The following is a 17430-nucleotide window of genomic DNA, read 5'->3' on the forward strand; positions in this document are numbered from 1 at the left end:
TATTAAGGGCTGCGTCTGAACTCACTTGCCAGGGCACTTTGTGATTGAGGCTTTATAATGTAAAGCTGAGTAAAATTCAACAATGGGGTAAATTGAAAAAAGAGAACTGAAACACTTGTGAGAGTTTTGTTTTTATCTTTTAAAATGCAACAGATCTTATTCACTGTACACAAACTTTTAATACTTCAAATGTACACACATTCATACATCTACATATAGGTGTGTGCATGTGTACACGGAGCAGAATTCCACATTGTAAAAGTTTTGCTTGCATATACAACAACCTGTACAACATTACTCATAAGAATTGCAGGTGTGCCTGGACTCCCACTGGAGGAAAAGTGAGATGAAAATGAAATAATTTGAAAAGTCTTTCTTTTTTTGATGTTAAGCCATGTTAGTATCCTGAGCTATACACATTCAAAACTTATATCTGATCGTGTGGTGGGGGCAAAACAGACCTGAATTGTGGTTGCATGTCACAGGTTTATTAGCTGTGGTTGCATCATTTTTTTTACAGTATAAATTAATGTACATCTAAATTGTCACTGTTGCACAATGCAACGTCTTGTGCAATTTAAGTAGAGATGTCATTATACTTGCCACAATGCTTACTGTGAGTCCAAAATCCTTTTTCAACTCAGTTTTTAAAAATGAGAATAACTCAAGGACTTCTGCCTTTTCTTTCCTCACTACCTGCATACCTTTGAGCCCCCTCCACCTCTTACCCAATTAACCTGACCATTGTTGGCACTCTGGCAGCTGCAAGCATGAAGAAAATGGCCTTCAGTTCCATTCTGAGCCCCTGGCATGCTGCTGCATAGGGTCTGTTTGGTGGTGGCCCCTGGAACAGATGTAGTTTTCCCCATATAGGCTGAGTAGCATGGTTTTTAGCATGCTAGGTGCTAGAAAGAGAAGGGAGAAAGTAATCTTGCTTGCTTACTGCTGTGGGATTGTACTGATGTTTTTTCTCCTCTTCCTCCTCAGGAAAACCTGTATATGTCACACTCCCCCACTTCCTCTATGCAAGTGAAGAAATTGCTCAAGGCGTTGAAGGCTTGCACCCAAATCCACCTGAGCATATGACCTTTTTGGATGTAGAGCCAGTAAGTAATCACACTGTACCCTTTCGCTCTCTCCCCCTCCCTAAGTGCCTCAGTTCTGTCATTTAGAAAAACTAGGATTTGGCTTGCAGTAGAGCTCAGACTGATATCCTTTACATTCATAACTTAAACATAACTTAAATGTAGCCCCACAAAGGGGGTGAGGTGGGATCTCAGCATCTTCTGTCTTGTCACACAGGATCTTGGCACCAGCGCTCTGGTGCAGTAGCAGCCTGTAACTTATGGATACTGCATGTGATCTTGGGATTAACTTTTGGGGTTCGTGAAAGAGGGGCCAGAGTGTTTGCCTCAGGAAAAGCTCCTTGAGGGACCTGTTGTTGCCAGATGTTTCTGAAGCTGGGCAGGGCCTAGTTTGCTTCAGCCATGTGAGACAAGGGACAATTATTCTCCACTCTTGGCAGAGGTCTCCCCTGCCTCCCCTGCCCCATTTCTTGATATCAAAGAACATAGGAATCTGCTTTAGACCAAGTGAGACATCTAGCTCAGTCCTGACCACGCCGACTGTGCAGCTCTCCATGGTTTCAGGTGCGGAATATTTCGAGCCCTAACTGGCAGTGCCAGAGATTGGACGTGCACACAAAGTCCTTCCCATATTGAACAAAAGCCTGATACAAAATCTTAAAGCGAAATGTCTTAAAATTGGCTGCCATCACTTTAGGGCTGTGGTCAAATTTTGCACTGTGGGCTCGTGCACACCTCCTCTTGTGTGGGGCGGGCAAGCCCATATCCTGCAAGCCGGACCAGGCATGACAACCCTCCTCCCTATCACAGCACTTCCAGGCCAGCAATGCAGATGGGATGGGGGATTCACTGCCTGTGTTCCCCCACCCAGCACTGCACAGGGGCATGGGGGATGGGGGGAGCAAGTGAGTGCAGGTTTGGGGGCATTTAGCCCCGGGAGGTTTGAATATAACCCTCAGGTCAAACAAGGACTTAGCTACTCTGATGTAACTCATGTGGAATCATGATAAATAGCCTCTGTTCAAGGTGTTGCTGCTAGGAATTCACTCTTCCGAAAAGAAAAAGTGGACTGAAACACAGCCCTCCTTCAAAATTCTTCATAGCTCTTCTCCAGATTTTTGCAATGCAGTTCTCTCGCCAAGTATTGTCTACAGAAATGCATATACGACAATTAAGTCTACGTATCAATGCATATATTGCCAAAAACATCTTCAGGACGCATTATAGTTGGGGAAATTGCATACAGACATGTAGATTAGGATAAATTTGCACATAAATGCTGACAAACATTAATGAGAGTTTCAAAATGCTGTGGAAATGTGAAAAACCAGACCTAAGATTGGGAAAATGAGCAACTAGGGAAATCTGAAATTGCAGTAGTGCTGGGATTGCCAATGTCTAGTTGCAGCTAAAGATAAATCGTGTAACTTTGGCCATTTCCTGTTCAGCTGCTCTTATAATAGGAAATGCTCTAATTTTGGATCCAAATAAAAACATGTTACTGTATTTTAATGCTGCTAATTACTAGTGTCCCCCCCCCCCCCGCGGCATCAATTGTTCATGGCACTTCATATTTATTTGTGTTGTGTTTTTTAGACCACAGGGTTTACACTGCAGTTTGCCAAAAGACTGCAGATCAATTTGTTGGTGAGGCCTACTACAAAAATTACGTAAGTTGCTGTTTTAATTGAATTAAAAAGTAGTGCATGTGCTTCTCTGTAAATTCTCAGTGTTGGGTTTGTAAGTCCCTCTGCATTCTTGAACCTGATCATTTTCAGGGTTGGACACTTTGTTCCTCAACATGTTATGGATACAGTAGAAATTATCACTCATTGTATGTCTGGGCAGTTAATTTGAATATGTAGTGTGACATAACTGGACCCAACTCTATCCCAGGTCCCCTGCAATCTAACGTAGAGTTTAGATGACAAGGAAAAGACAGAAGTTTCCTGGTACATAGCTCCTTTCTGAAGAATACACAGTATTCAAGTCAATATTATTGGCTTGAATAGGAATGGAGAGAAATCAGATACAGTTTTCAGTTAAAGCCAGACTTGCTGAAGTTGCACTTTCTGAACCAAAGCACGTCCATCCTGTGATGGCAGCAGGGGCTGATGGGAGTTGGAGTCCAGCAACATCCGAAGGGGACCCAATTGGCTCCTGCTGCTTTAGGTTTTCTGCTGAAGATGAAACTTCAGAAAGAACTTCTATTCCTGCTTAATGCAACGTAATTTTGACGAAAACCAAAGGAAAAGCATCACATGTGCTCTGGACACCTGTAGCTTCCCACCAGACATGCTGAAGTGAAATTTTGGGAGAATCTTTATTTAGGTTTTAACTTGGTGAAAAATGTGAGGAAATTTGTGACAAGTCATATCGTTCTTTTCTTCCATGCTACCTTGAAGAATATTCAGGTCTAGCCTTAGGACAGCACACAATAGTGACAATATTGTCTAAAATGCAATAGGAAATACAGATCATTCTCTTTAGCCGCCCATACTGGGCTGGTTCCAATGATCATAGCTATATATGTATGCAAATAATTTAATAATTTGGTTTATTAGAGAGATGAATGAGTCTTTTGCCTGGTCACAGGACCTTTGCTCCTCCCTTCGCAGCACAATCAATTGAACCAAGAAAGCTCTGGAACCTTAGCCTCCTCTTCTGTCCAAAGCAGGGAACTATGGTTACCAGCCTCGGACACTAAGGTTAGAGTTTTTACGGTTTGATGGCTCACACTGTGAAAAGGGTATGTGTGTGGGCTTTTAATTATTATTAAAGACTGCTTCATAAGATGTGATCATCTGAACATATCAGGATGTAGGTAGTTCTTTTTAGGTTTATTCCTGTTGAACATGCAAAAACTGCTGCATAAATGCTATTCTGACTTATGGATCTTTGCCCAATTTTTTCATTCTAATTATATTTTCATATGTTTTATTGCAGCGCCCTAAAACAGGTCAAGTTGCCATTTCTCTTTCCTATTTTGTGGCTGAATGAGGTAAATTCTGTTTGTTGTTGTTCTCTGTTGCTCTTTATTAGTTATATAAGTACTGTTGTGACTAGCTATTCCTACCCCTTTAAAAATGTTGGCCAAGATTTGAAGACTTTCTTTCTATCACAGTTAATCTATATATTATGCTTGTCCTACTTCTTTAGTGTTGATGAGTTCCATGGGTGCAGCAGTGGTGGAATTTAGTTTTTAATATTGGAGGTTATTTGCAGCTGAGGCCCTGGCGACAGCAAATCCACCTGCCCCCCATCAGATCTCCAAAGGAGCAGCAGCTGCTCCCAAGGACACTCTCCTGTGTTTCTCTCTGAGGCCTCACTCAGAGTAAATCCTCTTCCCAAAATTCTTTCTACTGTGTTTTCTGCTTAAACTTGCTTGCAATATGGCTGGATATATGGAAAAATAAGTCTGAGTCATCATCTTCAAGTGTCGCCTTGGACCACTTTTCTGTTGCTTCCCAAATGGAAGGTGTGCCTTGCAAACTTCACTGCATGAGAAATGCCTAAAGCAGGCATGGCCAAACATGGCCCTCCAGATGTTTTGGGACTACAGGTCCCATCATCCCTAGCTAACAAGACCAGTGGTCAGGGATGATGGGAATTCTTGCCCCAAAACACCTGGAGGGCCAAGTTTGGCCATGCCTGGCCTGAAGTCATCCTGGCTCCATTAACCCTCTCCAATCCAACCTGCCGTATCCCAACACCATTGGGTGAACTGAAGTGGCACAATCTTGGATGGTGTCCCTTCCCTTCAGGGGCTCATCTTTTCTGAATGCTTTGTGTTGTAAACCAGCTGCCCTATTAGAGTTGTTTACCACAGCCTTCTCCCGTGTGTTTGGCTTCCCAGCTGTCTTCTCTGTCTGTCTTCTCTATCTGGTCCCCTTCAGAAATTGCTGAATGACATGATCCTTAACCCTTGGCCATACTAGCTGGAAGTCCCAAGAGCACCTGAAGGCCAGCGCTGCTGTAGAGCACCTGGGTTCCCAGGGTGTGGCCTTGAGACATCACTTTGTTGACTAAGCAGGTGGGAGTCTGGGTCATTGCCCAGATGGGAGGCCTCCTGGAAACCACATTCCCAAACTTCAATCAAGAAGATAGATAGATATGACATTTATCTTCCACTGCACTATGTGCAGCATGTGCTGGTAAAACATTTTGAGCAATGTATGGATAACCACTTAAGTCCCTGACTCTCTTCTTGCACCCACTCCTGGGTGGGGAATCTCCAACACATGAGTCTGTATAGGCCCACTGAGCCTCCCCAGTTGTCCCGCAATGCTATACTCACTGAGCAAACCTGCCCATCATGATGCCAGGTGTGGGGCAGGTAAAAGCCTGATGGCCACAAGCAGGTTTGCAGTTCTTAGGTAGCACTTTGAAAGAAGATGTGCCAATCAGCTGGTTGTTGTTCCTCCCCCTCCTTTCACCATTCCATTTATTATTATTTTTATGCAATGGAACTGGGTGTAATCAGGGATGTAAGCAGGTTCCTTTTCGTAGATCCAAGATGGAAATAACTTGACATTGCAGTTCCCACATGTAGGGAGGAAACTGCTTGTGGACTTCTGTGTGGAATAATGTTGCTCTTGGTCTCCCTCGTCTTCCTCCAGACGGCCATTATTGATGATAAGAAAGCTGAGTTTTTCCGAGAGAAAGTGACCAATAAGATCAAGCTTTTGCATCTGTTGGAAGCGGTGCTCATCATTGCTGGCAGCGTGATGTTCCTTGGATTCCTCGTCTCGTTCTTAGTATGCCGAGCGCAGAAATCAAAATAAGTAAGGAAACAGGGCTCTGGCAGGATTTCCTTTGATGATTATTTCTGAGATTCTTTGGCTGAAATAATAACAGCAATTGGGCACCCACAGTTCTGTGTAGATGAGACCACTTTGCACATGTCGAAGGCAAGGCTTGGAAAAAGATGTATTGATTTTTATCAAGCAAATCTATACCTTGGGTGAACATTAAATGTGCCGCTACTCTGATTCCAGACACCGGGTGGTATATCCAATGAAACTGTACTGTCAATAGCAGATAGCTTTTTAGAAGGGTTGTATATAGATGGTGCTCAGAAATGAAACTTCCAGTGGCCTCTTGGGCTCCCAATATCCTTATGCAGTGGCTTAAGGCTTAGTGTGTGTCTTCACACAATCCTCTTAAATTTCAGCTTTAAATAAGCATACACTTAAAAACATAATGCAAGAAATAATTTTTTTACCAGCGAATCCAAATTTGCTGCAGTTTTCCAGTGAGTTTACATTAATGGGAAGCTGGAAAACCGAAGCAGATTTGGATTTGCTGGTAAAAATCACAAGTTTTGCCTCCACATGATATATGGGTTGCTTCCAAACCTACCCCTCTCTCACCACTCCCTTCAGGAAATCCATATAGACTAGCCTTGGTCCCTAGAAGTTGTTGGACTACAACTCCTATCATTCATAGCCAGCATGGCCAGTGATGATGGGAGTTGTAGTCAACAACATCTGGGGACCGAAGGATGAGAAAGGCATTAATATAGATAGTAGTAGTTGGTCCTGGAGCACTGCTTTCCTGACCTCCCTTCCACTGGGTGTGAGGCAGCAGTGAGCTTGGCATGATGGAAATGCACCAGTGGGAGACCAGATCCACGACTGCATTTGCACTGTGCCAGCCTTGCCACTCCCCCTCCTGGTAAGCCACAGCAATGACAGTGATGGGAAGTCGGGCAAGCAGTGTTGCCCCATCAACCACTACCAACAGCCACTGACTCCAGCTCCTGATATATGTGGGGCGGACCATCTCCAGCGCTCCAGGCTTTGGCCTATAAGAAGTGTTGGCATTCATAGTTCTGTCGCTGAATTTCCACATCATGCTAAGTCATGCTTTACTGTTAATACGCAGATCACTTTTGCTATGCTTCTCCCTAGCAGCTAGTGGAAGCAACCCCCGCCCCCCCCCCTTGGCTTAGTGTTACATCTGACCTGGGGACTGTGGTGCCAAATGACCCCTGCATGGCAAGCCAAGAACAAATATTGGCTTCAGATCACAATTCCCAATTCAGATGTAATTGTTGTCAAGAATTGTTGTCTTCGCTCTCGCTTTTTATCGGGGAAGAGCGATGTGGGAGAGATCTGCATATTCATAGGAAAACATTTACTATGATGCAAGAATCCAGCCATTGTCCTCTTCCCCAAAAGTCAGAAACATACTTAACAGAGTTTGCCTATGGTATGAAGGCCCTGTGCAATATAAGTTTCAAAAAATTACAGAAAGGTTACTCCTTTCCCCAATGAATGTTGCTTTTCACATTAAGCGGGTTTCTATCTTTAGCCCAATTAATACAATGCGAAGGATGCTATCTGAGGCTTCTGATAAACGATCAAAAGGCCTTTATGGTTCTATTATAGAACCACAATCTCTGCTGTGATATGTCTGCTAAAGCCTTCCATGAGAAAATGATCCAGATACCCCGGATCTGCTGAACTAACTTGGGGTGATTTCTTTTCTCAGGTATCAAGCTACTTCAGGTATCAAGCTACTGCAGATGTAGGCAATAGTCATTTCAGACTTTAAGCAAGGGAGGGTAATGATCCTTCCAGATGAACCTTCCTGATGGCATTGCTGGACTGTGCTTTGTATGTGGCAAATCAGCTTAGGATGAAGCCCTGCCTCAGTGTGTTGAGTGAAGTGCGTGCCTTTGCCTGCCAGAACACCAAAGATGTTCTGAAGAGAGACTATCGTTAAATCTGACTTTCTGGCATTCTATGAACCTTTTATAAGACATCCATCAAACCTGTGCTACCTTTTATGCAGCTTGCTGCTGCTGCCACAGTCTCGTCCCACCTGGGGAATTCAAGAATGGGAAGAGAAGTTCTTTGCCTTAACTGTGTCCAGAAAGCACAGAATCTTGCTCTCAAACATGTTCAGTCATTTGTTTTTCATCCACATCTTCAAGAAGTTGAAGAAGCCTCTAAAATTAAGCTGTGTTCTTTTTTTCTCTCCAAAGATGTGATTTTAGAAGATGAGAAATGTAAAACACCATTAATTGTAACATATTGATTTCAGTAAAGGGTTTGTCAAAAAGACTGTCTGTATTTCCTTGTTTTTGTACCCATGCTTGCAAGTATATGTGCAACTACACTCCTGCTCAACGCCAAAGTGGAGATGGGTAAATCTGCTAATTTCAGTATCTCCATTTCACCTCCACTGCATTTTAGTTCAATTACCCACATCTCCACACCAGCTTGTGGATTTTTTTAAAAAAGAAGTCCTTGTGAAAATTCACCAGAGAATTCCTCCTAATAAGCACCTTTGTTTGCAATTTTGGCCTAATGTAACACATTTTTGCAAAGCAATTTTGTGTATTCATGTATGTTAGTTTCACTAATACACACATATTGATGTACATTTGTATTTTTGCACACATTACCTGGCTGGAGAACTGCATTGTCAAATCTGAAGAAGTGCCTATTTCAAAGGATTCAGTTGGTGTCTTGTTTCAGAAAGGGCAGATTTTGGTATGTTTACCTTTAAATGTGCAAGGAATCCAATTTATCCCCTGTTGCTGTGTTGCAGCCATGAAAAGTAGACTCTGTAGCATATTGGGAACTTCTCTTCACCAGATATACTGTATCCAAATGGCATCCATTGGACTAGCTGTCTGTTAGCTCTCAAAGTCCCCATCTGTGCTGCTGCAGACCTTCACATGGGAAGGTAGGGGAGCTCAGTGTTCCACATCCATTTTCACATACATACATCATCTCATAGGCTGCTATAAGAAGTGGGACACTGCACTTAGATTCGCCTTTGGTTCTTGCAGCAGGCCTCTTGCGTCTGGTTGTCAAAACAAACCCAGTGATGGTTCAGCTACAATTGCCATATTGCAAATGATGGGGCTGAGGATAAAGAATGGAGTTTTTATTTGCTTGCTTACAGTAGTTTTCTTGGTTGTCTACTAACAGATCTAGGTAGATCACAAAGATAAAATAAAAACAGGATATTAAAAGTATAAGAAAGTTGCATAATAAAAATATCCAGCAGAAAACCCTAAATCCAAGTTCACCTTTATCAGAATAGGCTTTGTTTATGTTCTCAGGACGTCGATTGCATGAAGCATATCTTACTGCATTGTGGGCAGTACGAGCAAGCAAGGGACCAACTGATCAACCCCCTACTGGCAAATCTGCCGGGAAAGTCTGAAGCCTCCCATATTAAATATCTGCTGGAGGACAGGTCTAATGATATTACACTACCCGTGGCAAAGTTTCTTTTGGAAGTTAAAAGAAACAAAGCTCATCATGCTTGAGACATAACAAAATGACTGCCTCGGTTTCTCTCTCTCTCTTGTGGTTGGCTGTCTTAACTGTATTTTGTTCTGTACTTGTTCTATGGGTCTTTGGACCGCAATAAAGATTTAAAATAAAAATAAAAATGCAATATGGAGGCAGTGGGATAAAAATTCAGATTTCACATGGTGCGGAGAAGACTGTATTTAAGGTGCCAGACAAGGTTGTCTGAGGAGGTTTATCCATAAGTAGGGTGCTATCACTGAGAAGGTCCTGTCCTTGGTTGTCATGCCTCTCCACAACCTGCGCAACCTTAGTGGCTAAGGTGAAAGTTGAGCTGCCCATCTGCTCCACCTGGTCCTGCTAATGCACAACTATAATTCACTTCTGTGCAGCACAAGTAGACTTCATTTTTGTTGCCTGAGATTCTCAGAGCCTGTGTGTTGTGACTTGTACGCTCACCACCAGAATCAAATCTTGGTCGTGGCGAAGTAATAAGCCATGTTTCCATTATTAACTAGCCGCAACATGACATCAAGGCATCAGTTAATTGAAACTCTCATTTTCACGTTATCTGGGAAGTGTGAATGTTGAATATGTGCAACTTAAGCAATGACCGCTAGGTGGCAATGGTGCATTTCAAAGTCAACTATTTTCTTCCATACTATTTCAGATGAAATCTTGCACATTTTCCAGAATGCTGAACACTATCACCTCAGCAAAATTATGATCTTGAAAGATTTGGAATACTACATGCCAAAGGAAGTAAAAGATACAGGATTATTATTGAGAAGGAGTTAAGTAGTAGTTAACACAAGTTAAGGCTGAGTCAGTCCCTGTTTCACAGCTTACCAGTAAGTGAAAATGCCCAGGATAGAACCAGTAGAACAAGCCAGATTTCTCTGCCATAATCTCACTAGGCTGCATCCAGATTCTTAGTATTTTGTGGGAGGAGTTCAACTGCATGCTTTAAATTAAATTTAGGGTTCTGCAATTAAAGTGGATTAAAACTCTGGCACAACAAATCCACTTTAACAGAAACAGATTACTGGTAGTTTGCGGAAGTGATGCCCCCAAATGTGTGGGTCTATGATTGATAAATGGGGAGGCATAAGATCTCCAGGCAAACTTTTCTGAACAAATGCTCAATAAAGAGTGGATGCTGTAGGACAGTGGTGTCCAAACTTTTTTCAAAGAGGGCCAGATTTGATGAAGCGAAAGGTTGTTGACCTTTTTTTAGGATTTGAAGTTGTTGAAGGTTTTTTTAGGATTTTACCCCAGCAAATAAACTGCCACAGGGGCCAGATTAAACTGACCGGCGGTCTGGATTAGGCCCCCGAAATGGACTTTGGACATGCCTGCTGTAGGATTTCCACATAAACATTCTGCAAGCCAAGCTGGATGCTGACTTGACTCCAATAGAATTGTAAGGATTACCAGGGGATAAAAAGCATGTGAGGGTTTCAAAGCGCTACACAAATGTTGTGATAATATTTGGAGGGCTCCGTCACTTTTATCATGTCTTTTTTGCAAGATATTAGAATCCAAATACAGGCTGCCAATATTTGTGTATGTTTATATTATAATCTAAGGGACGCGGGTGGTGCTGTGGGTTAAATCACAGAGCCTAGGGCTTGCTGATCAGAAGGTCGGCGGTTCGAATCCCCACGACGGGATGAGCTCCCATTGCTCGGTCCCTGCTCCTGACAACCTAGCAGTCTGAAAGCACGAAGTGCAAGTAGATAAATAGGTACCACTCCGGCAGGAAGGTAAATGGCGTTTCCGTGTGCTGCTCTGGTTTGCCAGAAGCGGCTTAGTCATGCTGGCCACATGACCCGGAAGCTGTATGCTGGCTCCCACGGCCAGTAAAGCGAGATGAGCGCCGCAACCCCAGAGTAGTCTGCAACTGGACCTAATGGTCAGGGGTCCCTTTACCTACATTATAATGTAATCCAAGATCAGGTTCGTGCAAGTATTATGCCTTTAAAGGTGAGTGTCGAAACAGTATGTGGTCCTTCATGTTTCATTTTGAACTAGTTCTGCCAGCCAACAACTTTGCCCCAATACTGAAGGCCAACCTCTTGCATCTGAATTCAGCACAATTAAAGGTAAACTCTACTTTTAAAACTTAGGCACACTGAACAGCTATTTAATATGTTGTGCAACTGGAATTTCTGTAGTGGAACTATTTGTGCCATAATGTGAGTTTTCCCTTTCTGATCAGAGTTTTGAATTCCGCTGAGAAACATGAACAAGTCATGCTGGCCCATTAACTCTACACTTGTCCAAACCCCAGATTATTCAAAGCAGTTGGCCTGTTCTTGGCTGTAATCATTTTTATTCAGAAGAGTTTAGGTTCCTAGGTCTCTGTTCTATTCGCTCCATAATCACCTTTATACTGTGTACCTGTTGTCTGCAGCACATTTTATGGTTCAGATCTAGGGAAAGGCTTCTGGGTGATTTTTGCAATAATAATAATAATAATAATAATAATAATAATAATAATAATTATTATTATTATTATTATTATTATTATTATTATTATTATTTATACCCCGCCCATCTGGCTGAGTTTCCCCAGCCACTCTGGGCGGCTCCCAATAAAATGTTAAAAACAGTATACCATTAAATATTAAAAACTCCCCTAAACAGGGCTGCCTTCAGATGTCTTTTAAAGATAGGATAGCTGCTTATTTCCTTCACATCTGAAGGGACGGCGTTCCACAGGGTGGGCGCCACTACCCAGAAGGCCCTCTGTCTGGTTCTCTGTAACCTCACTTCTCGCAATGAGGGAACCGCCAGAAGGCCCTCGGTGCTGGATCTCAGTGTCCAGGCTGAACGATGGGGGGTGGAGACGCTCCTTCAGGTATACAGGACCGAGGCCGTTTAGGGCTTTAAAGGTCAGTACCAACACTTTGAAATGTGCTCGGAAATGTACTGGGAGCCAATGCAGATCTCTCAGGATCTGCCAACAGGACATGTTGAATTTTTCAACTTTCAAATTCCAAAAATGAGGAGTGCTAAAAAGTTGTAACATGTGTGTAAAATTGCATAGAAATGATTAAAAATGATTGCCGGTTATGTTATTACCTGACACTCTCAGAAGGTAAAACTAAAATTCTTTGGTTTTCCAAGAGCAATTTATTTGCTCCTTAACCAAACAAAGACATACCAAGCTAAATGACCAGTCACAAAAATAATAGCAGATTTGAATCGCTCACACCCAAAGGCATGTTTTTAAGATCCCTTACTGAAGGGATGTGCAAAAATTGAGTTTCACCCCCTAAAAGCACATGCCCTGCTCTGCCAATAATGACCAGATGGTCTTCTAGTTCTTCTCCAATGCTGCTTCGATGAAACTATGGATTATCATTATCTAAGCAGATGCCAATTGATTTGGGGGTGAGGAGAGATAGTGCAGAGTATATTTTTGTTCTGCTTTAGCTAATGATGCTTAAAATGCCTGGCACTAAGTGGTTTAAATTTGATTGATTGCTGGCATTTGCTAAAGTGCAAAATAACACTCTGGGGAAGAATTGATTCCTTCTGAGAGCTGCCTGCACTTTTGTTTAGTCCTGGATTTATCAAGACACACCATCTTTGAGCATCTGGAGTAGTAGGAGTCCAAAACAAATTGTCCGCTCCCCACATTGTTTAGCCCTGGCGTGGTCATTTGATTCCTGAGAAATGAACACATTTGGCATGTGCAGGACAAACTCTTCACCTCCAAGAATGGCCGTCTAGCAAACACCAGCTGCAGAGAGCACTGAGCCAACTGAGCAAGGAGGGGGAAGCCCCAGCCCTGTGTTCACAGCTGCATTAGCACTTAATAACCGGGATGCCTTTTAAACACCGACCAAAACCGGCCAGCAGGAATTAGGGGATTTGGGTCTTAGAACAGAAGAACATGACCGGGTTTTGTGACAAGCCCACTTGGGCCAGCAGCCTCCCTTTCATACAGCTGCATCACCATCCCAAAGGGATACTAAATCCCCCCCCACCTCCTTGGTTTGGACAGAATGGATTATGCAGTGCTTTCAAGTAACAGCCATAAGGTCAGACAGACGTAACGATCTTGCAATCTGTGGTGCAAAGTGCACCGAATCCTGAGATTGGCTTGTCTACATAGCTCTCCTTGGATAGTTATGGATAGCTAACTTCATTCTATGAAACAATTTCGCTTTCTTAAACTGCCCCAAATAGGCCTTTCTAGTTAATAGCCATTTCACCACTGAAGGTGATGCCTCAGAAATATGGCTGTGATGAGGGGACATTGGACAACTGCTTCATAAAATCCACACAAGGCAATCATGGTCACCGGCGTACAAAGAGCCAAATTCACAGAGGCTAAGTCAGAGGCAGTGGGAATCATAGAAGGGGAGAGGGAAGGCTGTAGCCCTCAGGTCCTGTGAGAACACATTTTAAATGGGCATCGAATGTCAATTAATCAAAGGCCTGGTTGATGACGAACGTTTTTGCCTGGTGCCTAAGGGTGTATAATGAAGGCACTGTAGTCACTTGTCTCAGAAACCTGGACTGGACTGTTCTCCATTAGTGTGCCCACAGCCTATGCAGGTTGTTTAGGCAAAAACTCATCCTTCCAACCCTCCAAGTGTCAGGGACAGTCTGAGATTTATAGATGTTGCCTCACTTTCTGATTTGCTCCCAGAATGTCTCATTTTTCCTTGGACATCCCTACATATTTTCATCAGAAAAATGTTGGAGTGTATGGAGTTACAGTGGTGCCTCGCAAGACGAAATTAATCCGTTCCGTGAGGCTCTTCATATAGCGGTTTTTTCGTCTTGTGAAGCAAGCCCATTGACAGCTTAGCGGATTAGCGCTACAGCTGTCAAGCGGCTTCCAGCGATCAGCTGTTAAGCGGCTTATCAGCGGAACAGCTGATAAGCGGCTTAGCGGCTTAAGAAAAGGGTGGAAAAAGCGGAAAAAACCCGCGGGGGATGCAAGATTTTTTTCGGCTTGCGAAGCAACCCCATAGGGGAATTCGTTTTGCGAAGCGCATCGAAAAACGGAAAACCCTTTCGTCTAGCGGGTTTTTCGTCTTGCGAGGCGTTCGTCTTGCGGGGCACCACTGTATGTGGCACCTGAGCCAAGGATCTAAGCAACTATACAACCTTTAGAAGACATCTGAAGGCAGCCCTGAATCATTTTGTTATGTTTTTATAGATGTTGGAAGCTGCCCAGAGTGGCTGGGGCAAACCAGTCAGATGGGCGGGGTATTATAATTATTATTATGGAATGGGACATCCCTATTTTTGTCAGAGAAATGTTGGAGGATATGCATCCTTGAGAGAGGAAGCAGGTGGGAGGTTTCTGAGACAAAGGGATGAGGAACGGCCCCTTGGAAGTACATCTGAGTGACCTTGCTTCTAGCTGCTGAAATAGTGCAATGTTGAATTTCTCCCACAGTCTATATGGCACTCAAAAAGCTCTCCTCTTCCATGAGAGAGTGAAGCATCTGCCTTGGGACAGCAGGTGCTGGCCACCATTTAAAAGCCAGCATGCTGTTGGTGCCCTTCCAGCGAGAGTTACATTTTCTGGATTTTCTGCCTTTGGGGTGGCCAAATCTCCCAGTGACCTATTCTGTACGACTCTCTTCAGGAACTGCAACTGGCTTCCTTTCTCACATGTGCATGGCAGACAGAGTCAAGTCTTGATTCTGAAATGGGCTAATTCTCTCCATGCCTGTTCTGGACTAGGGGTGAGGAATGGGATCTGTCCAGTGTCAATCACCCACTCTCAGGCAACCTTTTTGCCTGGAAGTATCTCACGGAGAGCTTTGAAAGGGGCTTCTCATGATTGCCAGTCAGCTGACTGTCGGGTCCTCCTGAACCCCTTGCAAAACACTTTGCAACTGCCTGCATTCAGCTGATTGACAAGGCCCACACACTCCCTTTCAGTTGAGCCGGGTTTTAACCTGTTTTACCCCAGATGTCATACACAACATCAGGTGTAGGACAGTGGGCAAGACTTGGGCAAAATGGCCTTGTGGGTCAAATGGGGAGGCCGAGGAGGTTTAATTTGGTCCCTGGGACAAAGGTCCCCAAAGCCGAAGGGTTTCAACACCTGTATTTTGGGCTTTTCTTCTTGGCCATGAGCTGCTTCCAGGATTTTAAATTTTTTAGTTTTTGCTTGGCACTAACATGATGAAGACAGCAGACAGCAATCTGGACAGGCTTTCTCTCCCCCGCCCCTTTTTTTGTAGGAGTGCTAGGAAAACAAACTGAACATATGACAATCCACTTAGAAAACTTCTCTTAAGGTCTCTCTTCACCTTACAGGCCTGTCAACAATATTTGCTTGCTTCCCTCTCCCCAAGCAGCTGGATGTTGAGGCAGCTCTCTGTGGCTGTGTGGTTTATGGATCAAAACCCCAGAAAGGTAATTTCTTCCTCTTTGAATTCTTAGATATAAATGTTTATACCACAAGATGTACATAGAGGATGACATATAGACTTCCTTGCTTCTCCCCTTCCACTTTCTATTCTCCAAACAGCCCTGTGAGGTAGGTCAGGCTGCCGGACAGTGATTGGCCCAAGGTCACCCACTGAACCTTGTGGCTGTGTGGGGATTTGAACTCCGACCTCCCAGGTTCTAGCCCAACACTAACCACTGCACCACACTGGATAATGAATGAAGGATGACGCAGAACCAAATACAGATCTGGCTGATGTAAAACCATGAGCAATGCTTTTAAAGCAGGCATCCCCAAACACGGCCCTCCAGATGCTTTGGGACTACAGCTCCCATCATCCCTAGTTATCAGGACCAGTGGTCAGGGATGATGGGAGTTGTAGTCACAAAAACACCTGGAGGGCCGAGTTTGGGGCTGCCTGTTTTAAAGTCCTGTGTCCGTCTACTCAGAAGTAAGTTTGGCTAGAAATCAATGGGGCTTACTTCCAAGTAAGTGAGCATAGGGTGGCAGTTTAAGCTTCTTCCAAAAATAAGGTATTTATTATTTCTTTATTTTATATAATAATACGGTATATAATAGTAATCTTAATCATTAAATTGAAAACAAACAAGCAAACACCAAGCAACACATAATTCATTCTTTTGGAATCCCCAAAGCAAATATATGTATGAGCACATTTAATGTCTCCAAAATAACCCCCTACCACTTTTAATTTGCTTTAGAATTGTTTTATATTGTAAACCACCCTATGATCTTTAGATGAAGATGGTATCCTCTCACCCTCTGCTTTGTATGGCTGTTTGGAAATCTACCTGCTTATTTTTTCAGAACTGCTTTGGAGCATTGGCAAATCATTTGGCAGCAGCCCCATCTAGAGTCTGTTTCAAGAATCACACCTCTGAACTTGAACTGTTCTAAGTATTCAAAGCATACTTCCTGCTCTGTTCAGCAACTCATTTCTACCAGTGCTGCATCCGAGTTGGCTAAGTGGCTGTGGACCTGAACAGAAACTTGGGTGGAAGACTATTGCAAAGCCTCTGTGTGTAACAGAAGTATAACACTTTGTTTAATTATACTTTGTTGCTATAAAAAAAGTTTTTTAAAAAACCATTTCACCCAATTGTCCACTCTAAATGCCTTGCTTGTGTACCCTCAATAACCATGTTCTTTCTAATCTACACTGTGTGAGATGGATGTATATCCATAAATGGCATTGGGACGATTTATCATGAATCCCTTCAGCTGTAATCAATGGGAAGCAATAAAACATGCAAGGCATGCAAAAAAAGAAACTTTAATTAACCTTAGAAGGGACCTTTGCTAAAGGGGATTTACTAATGGGACACATTATGGAAGCATCTTGGTCACAATCAAACACATTGTTGGATAATATAGCCATATACTGCACGGTGTTCAGAAAGTTGCAGAAATAGGAAGGTCAAATATCACTACTGAACTGAACACGGACCAGTTGGAGAGTCAGTTCAGTGGTTGCAGAACAAGTGAATATGTTCCTGTGTCACCCAGCCATAACATGATGTGAGCTGTTCTTCATGAGCAGCTGTCCCTAGACAACAAATTGGAAACTTGTGGCCCTCTAGATCAGGGGTCAGCATACTTTTTCAGCAGGGAGCTGGTCCAC

General features: G+C 43.2%; 1 protein-coding gene across 10 annotated transcripts in view; it reads left to right on the forward strand.

Moving 5' to 3' along the window:
* The window catches only part of CD36 (CD36 molecule (CD36 blood group)), a 70926-nt gene extending 62773 nt beyond the window's left edge, over positions 1 to 8153 (forward strand). For 8 of the 10 annotated variants that reach the window (XM_083701564.1, XM_083701560.1, XM_083701567.1 and 5 more), the window contains 5 exons: positions 988 to 1106; positions 2682 to 2755; positions 4032 to 4086; positions 5705 to 5869; positions 7581 to 8153. In XM_083701564.1, coding sequence (XP_083557690.1) covers positions 988 to 1106; positions 2682 to 2755; positions 4032 to 4086; positions 5705 to 5869 — 413 coding nt within the window. In that variant the 3' untranslated portion in view covers positions 7581 to 8153. Of the gene's footprint in view, positions 1 to 987; positions 1107 to 2681; positions 2756 to 4031; positions 4622 to 4663; positions 5870 to 7580 lie in introns of all 10 variants that reach the window. The other 2 variants (XR_014555836.1, XR_014555837.1) reach the window with 1 other exon arrangement.
* Positions 8154 to 17430: the final 9277 nt, after the last annotated feature.

This window comes from Podarcis gaigeae, assembly GCF_964106915.1.
Source record: "Podarcis gaigeae genome assembly, chromosome: 10".
NCBI lineage: Eukaryota > Metazoa > Chordata > Lepidosauria > Squamata > Lacertidae > Podarcis > Podarcis gaigeae.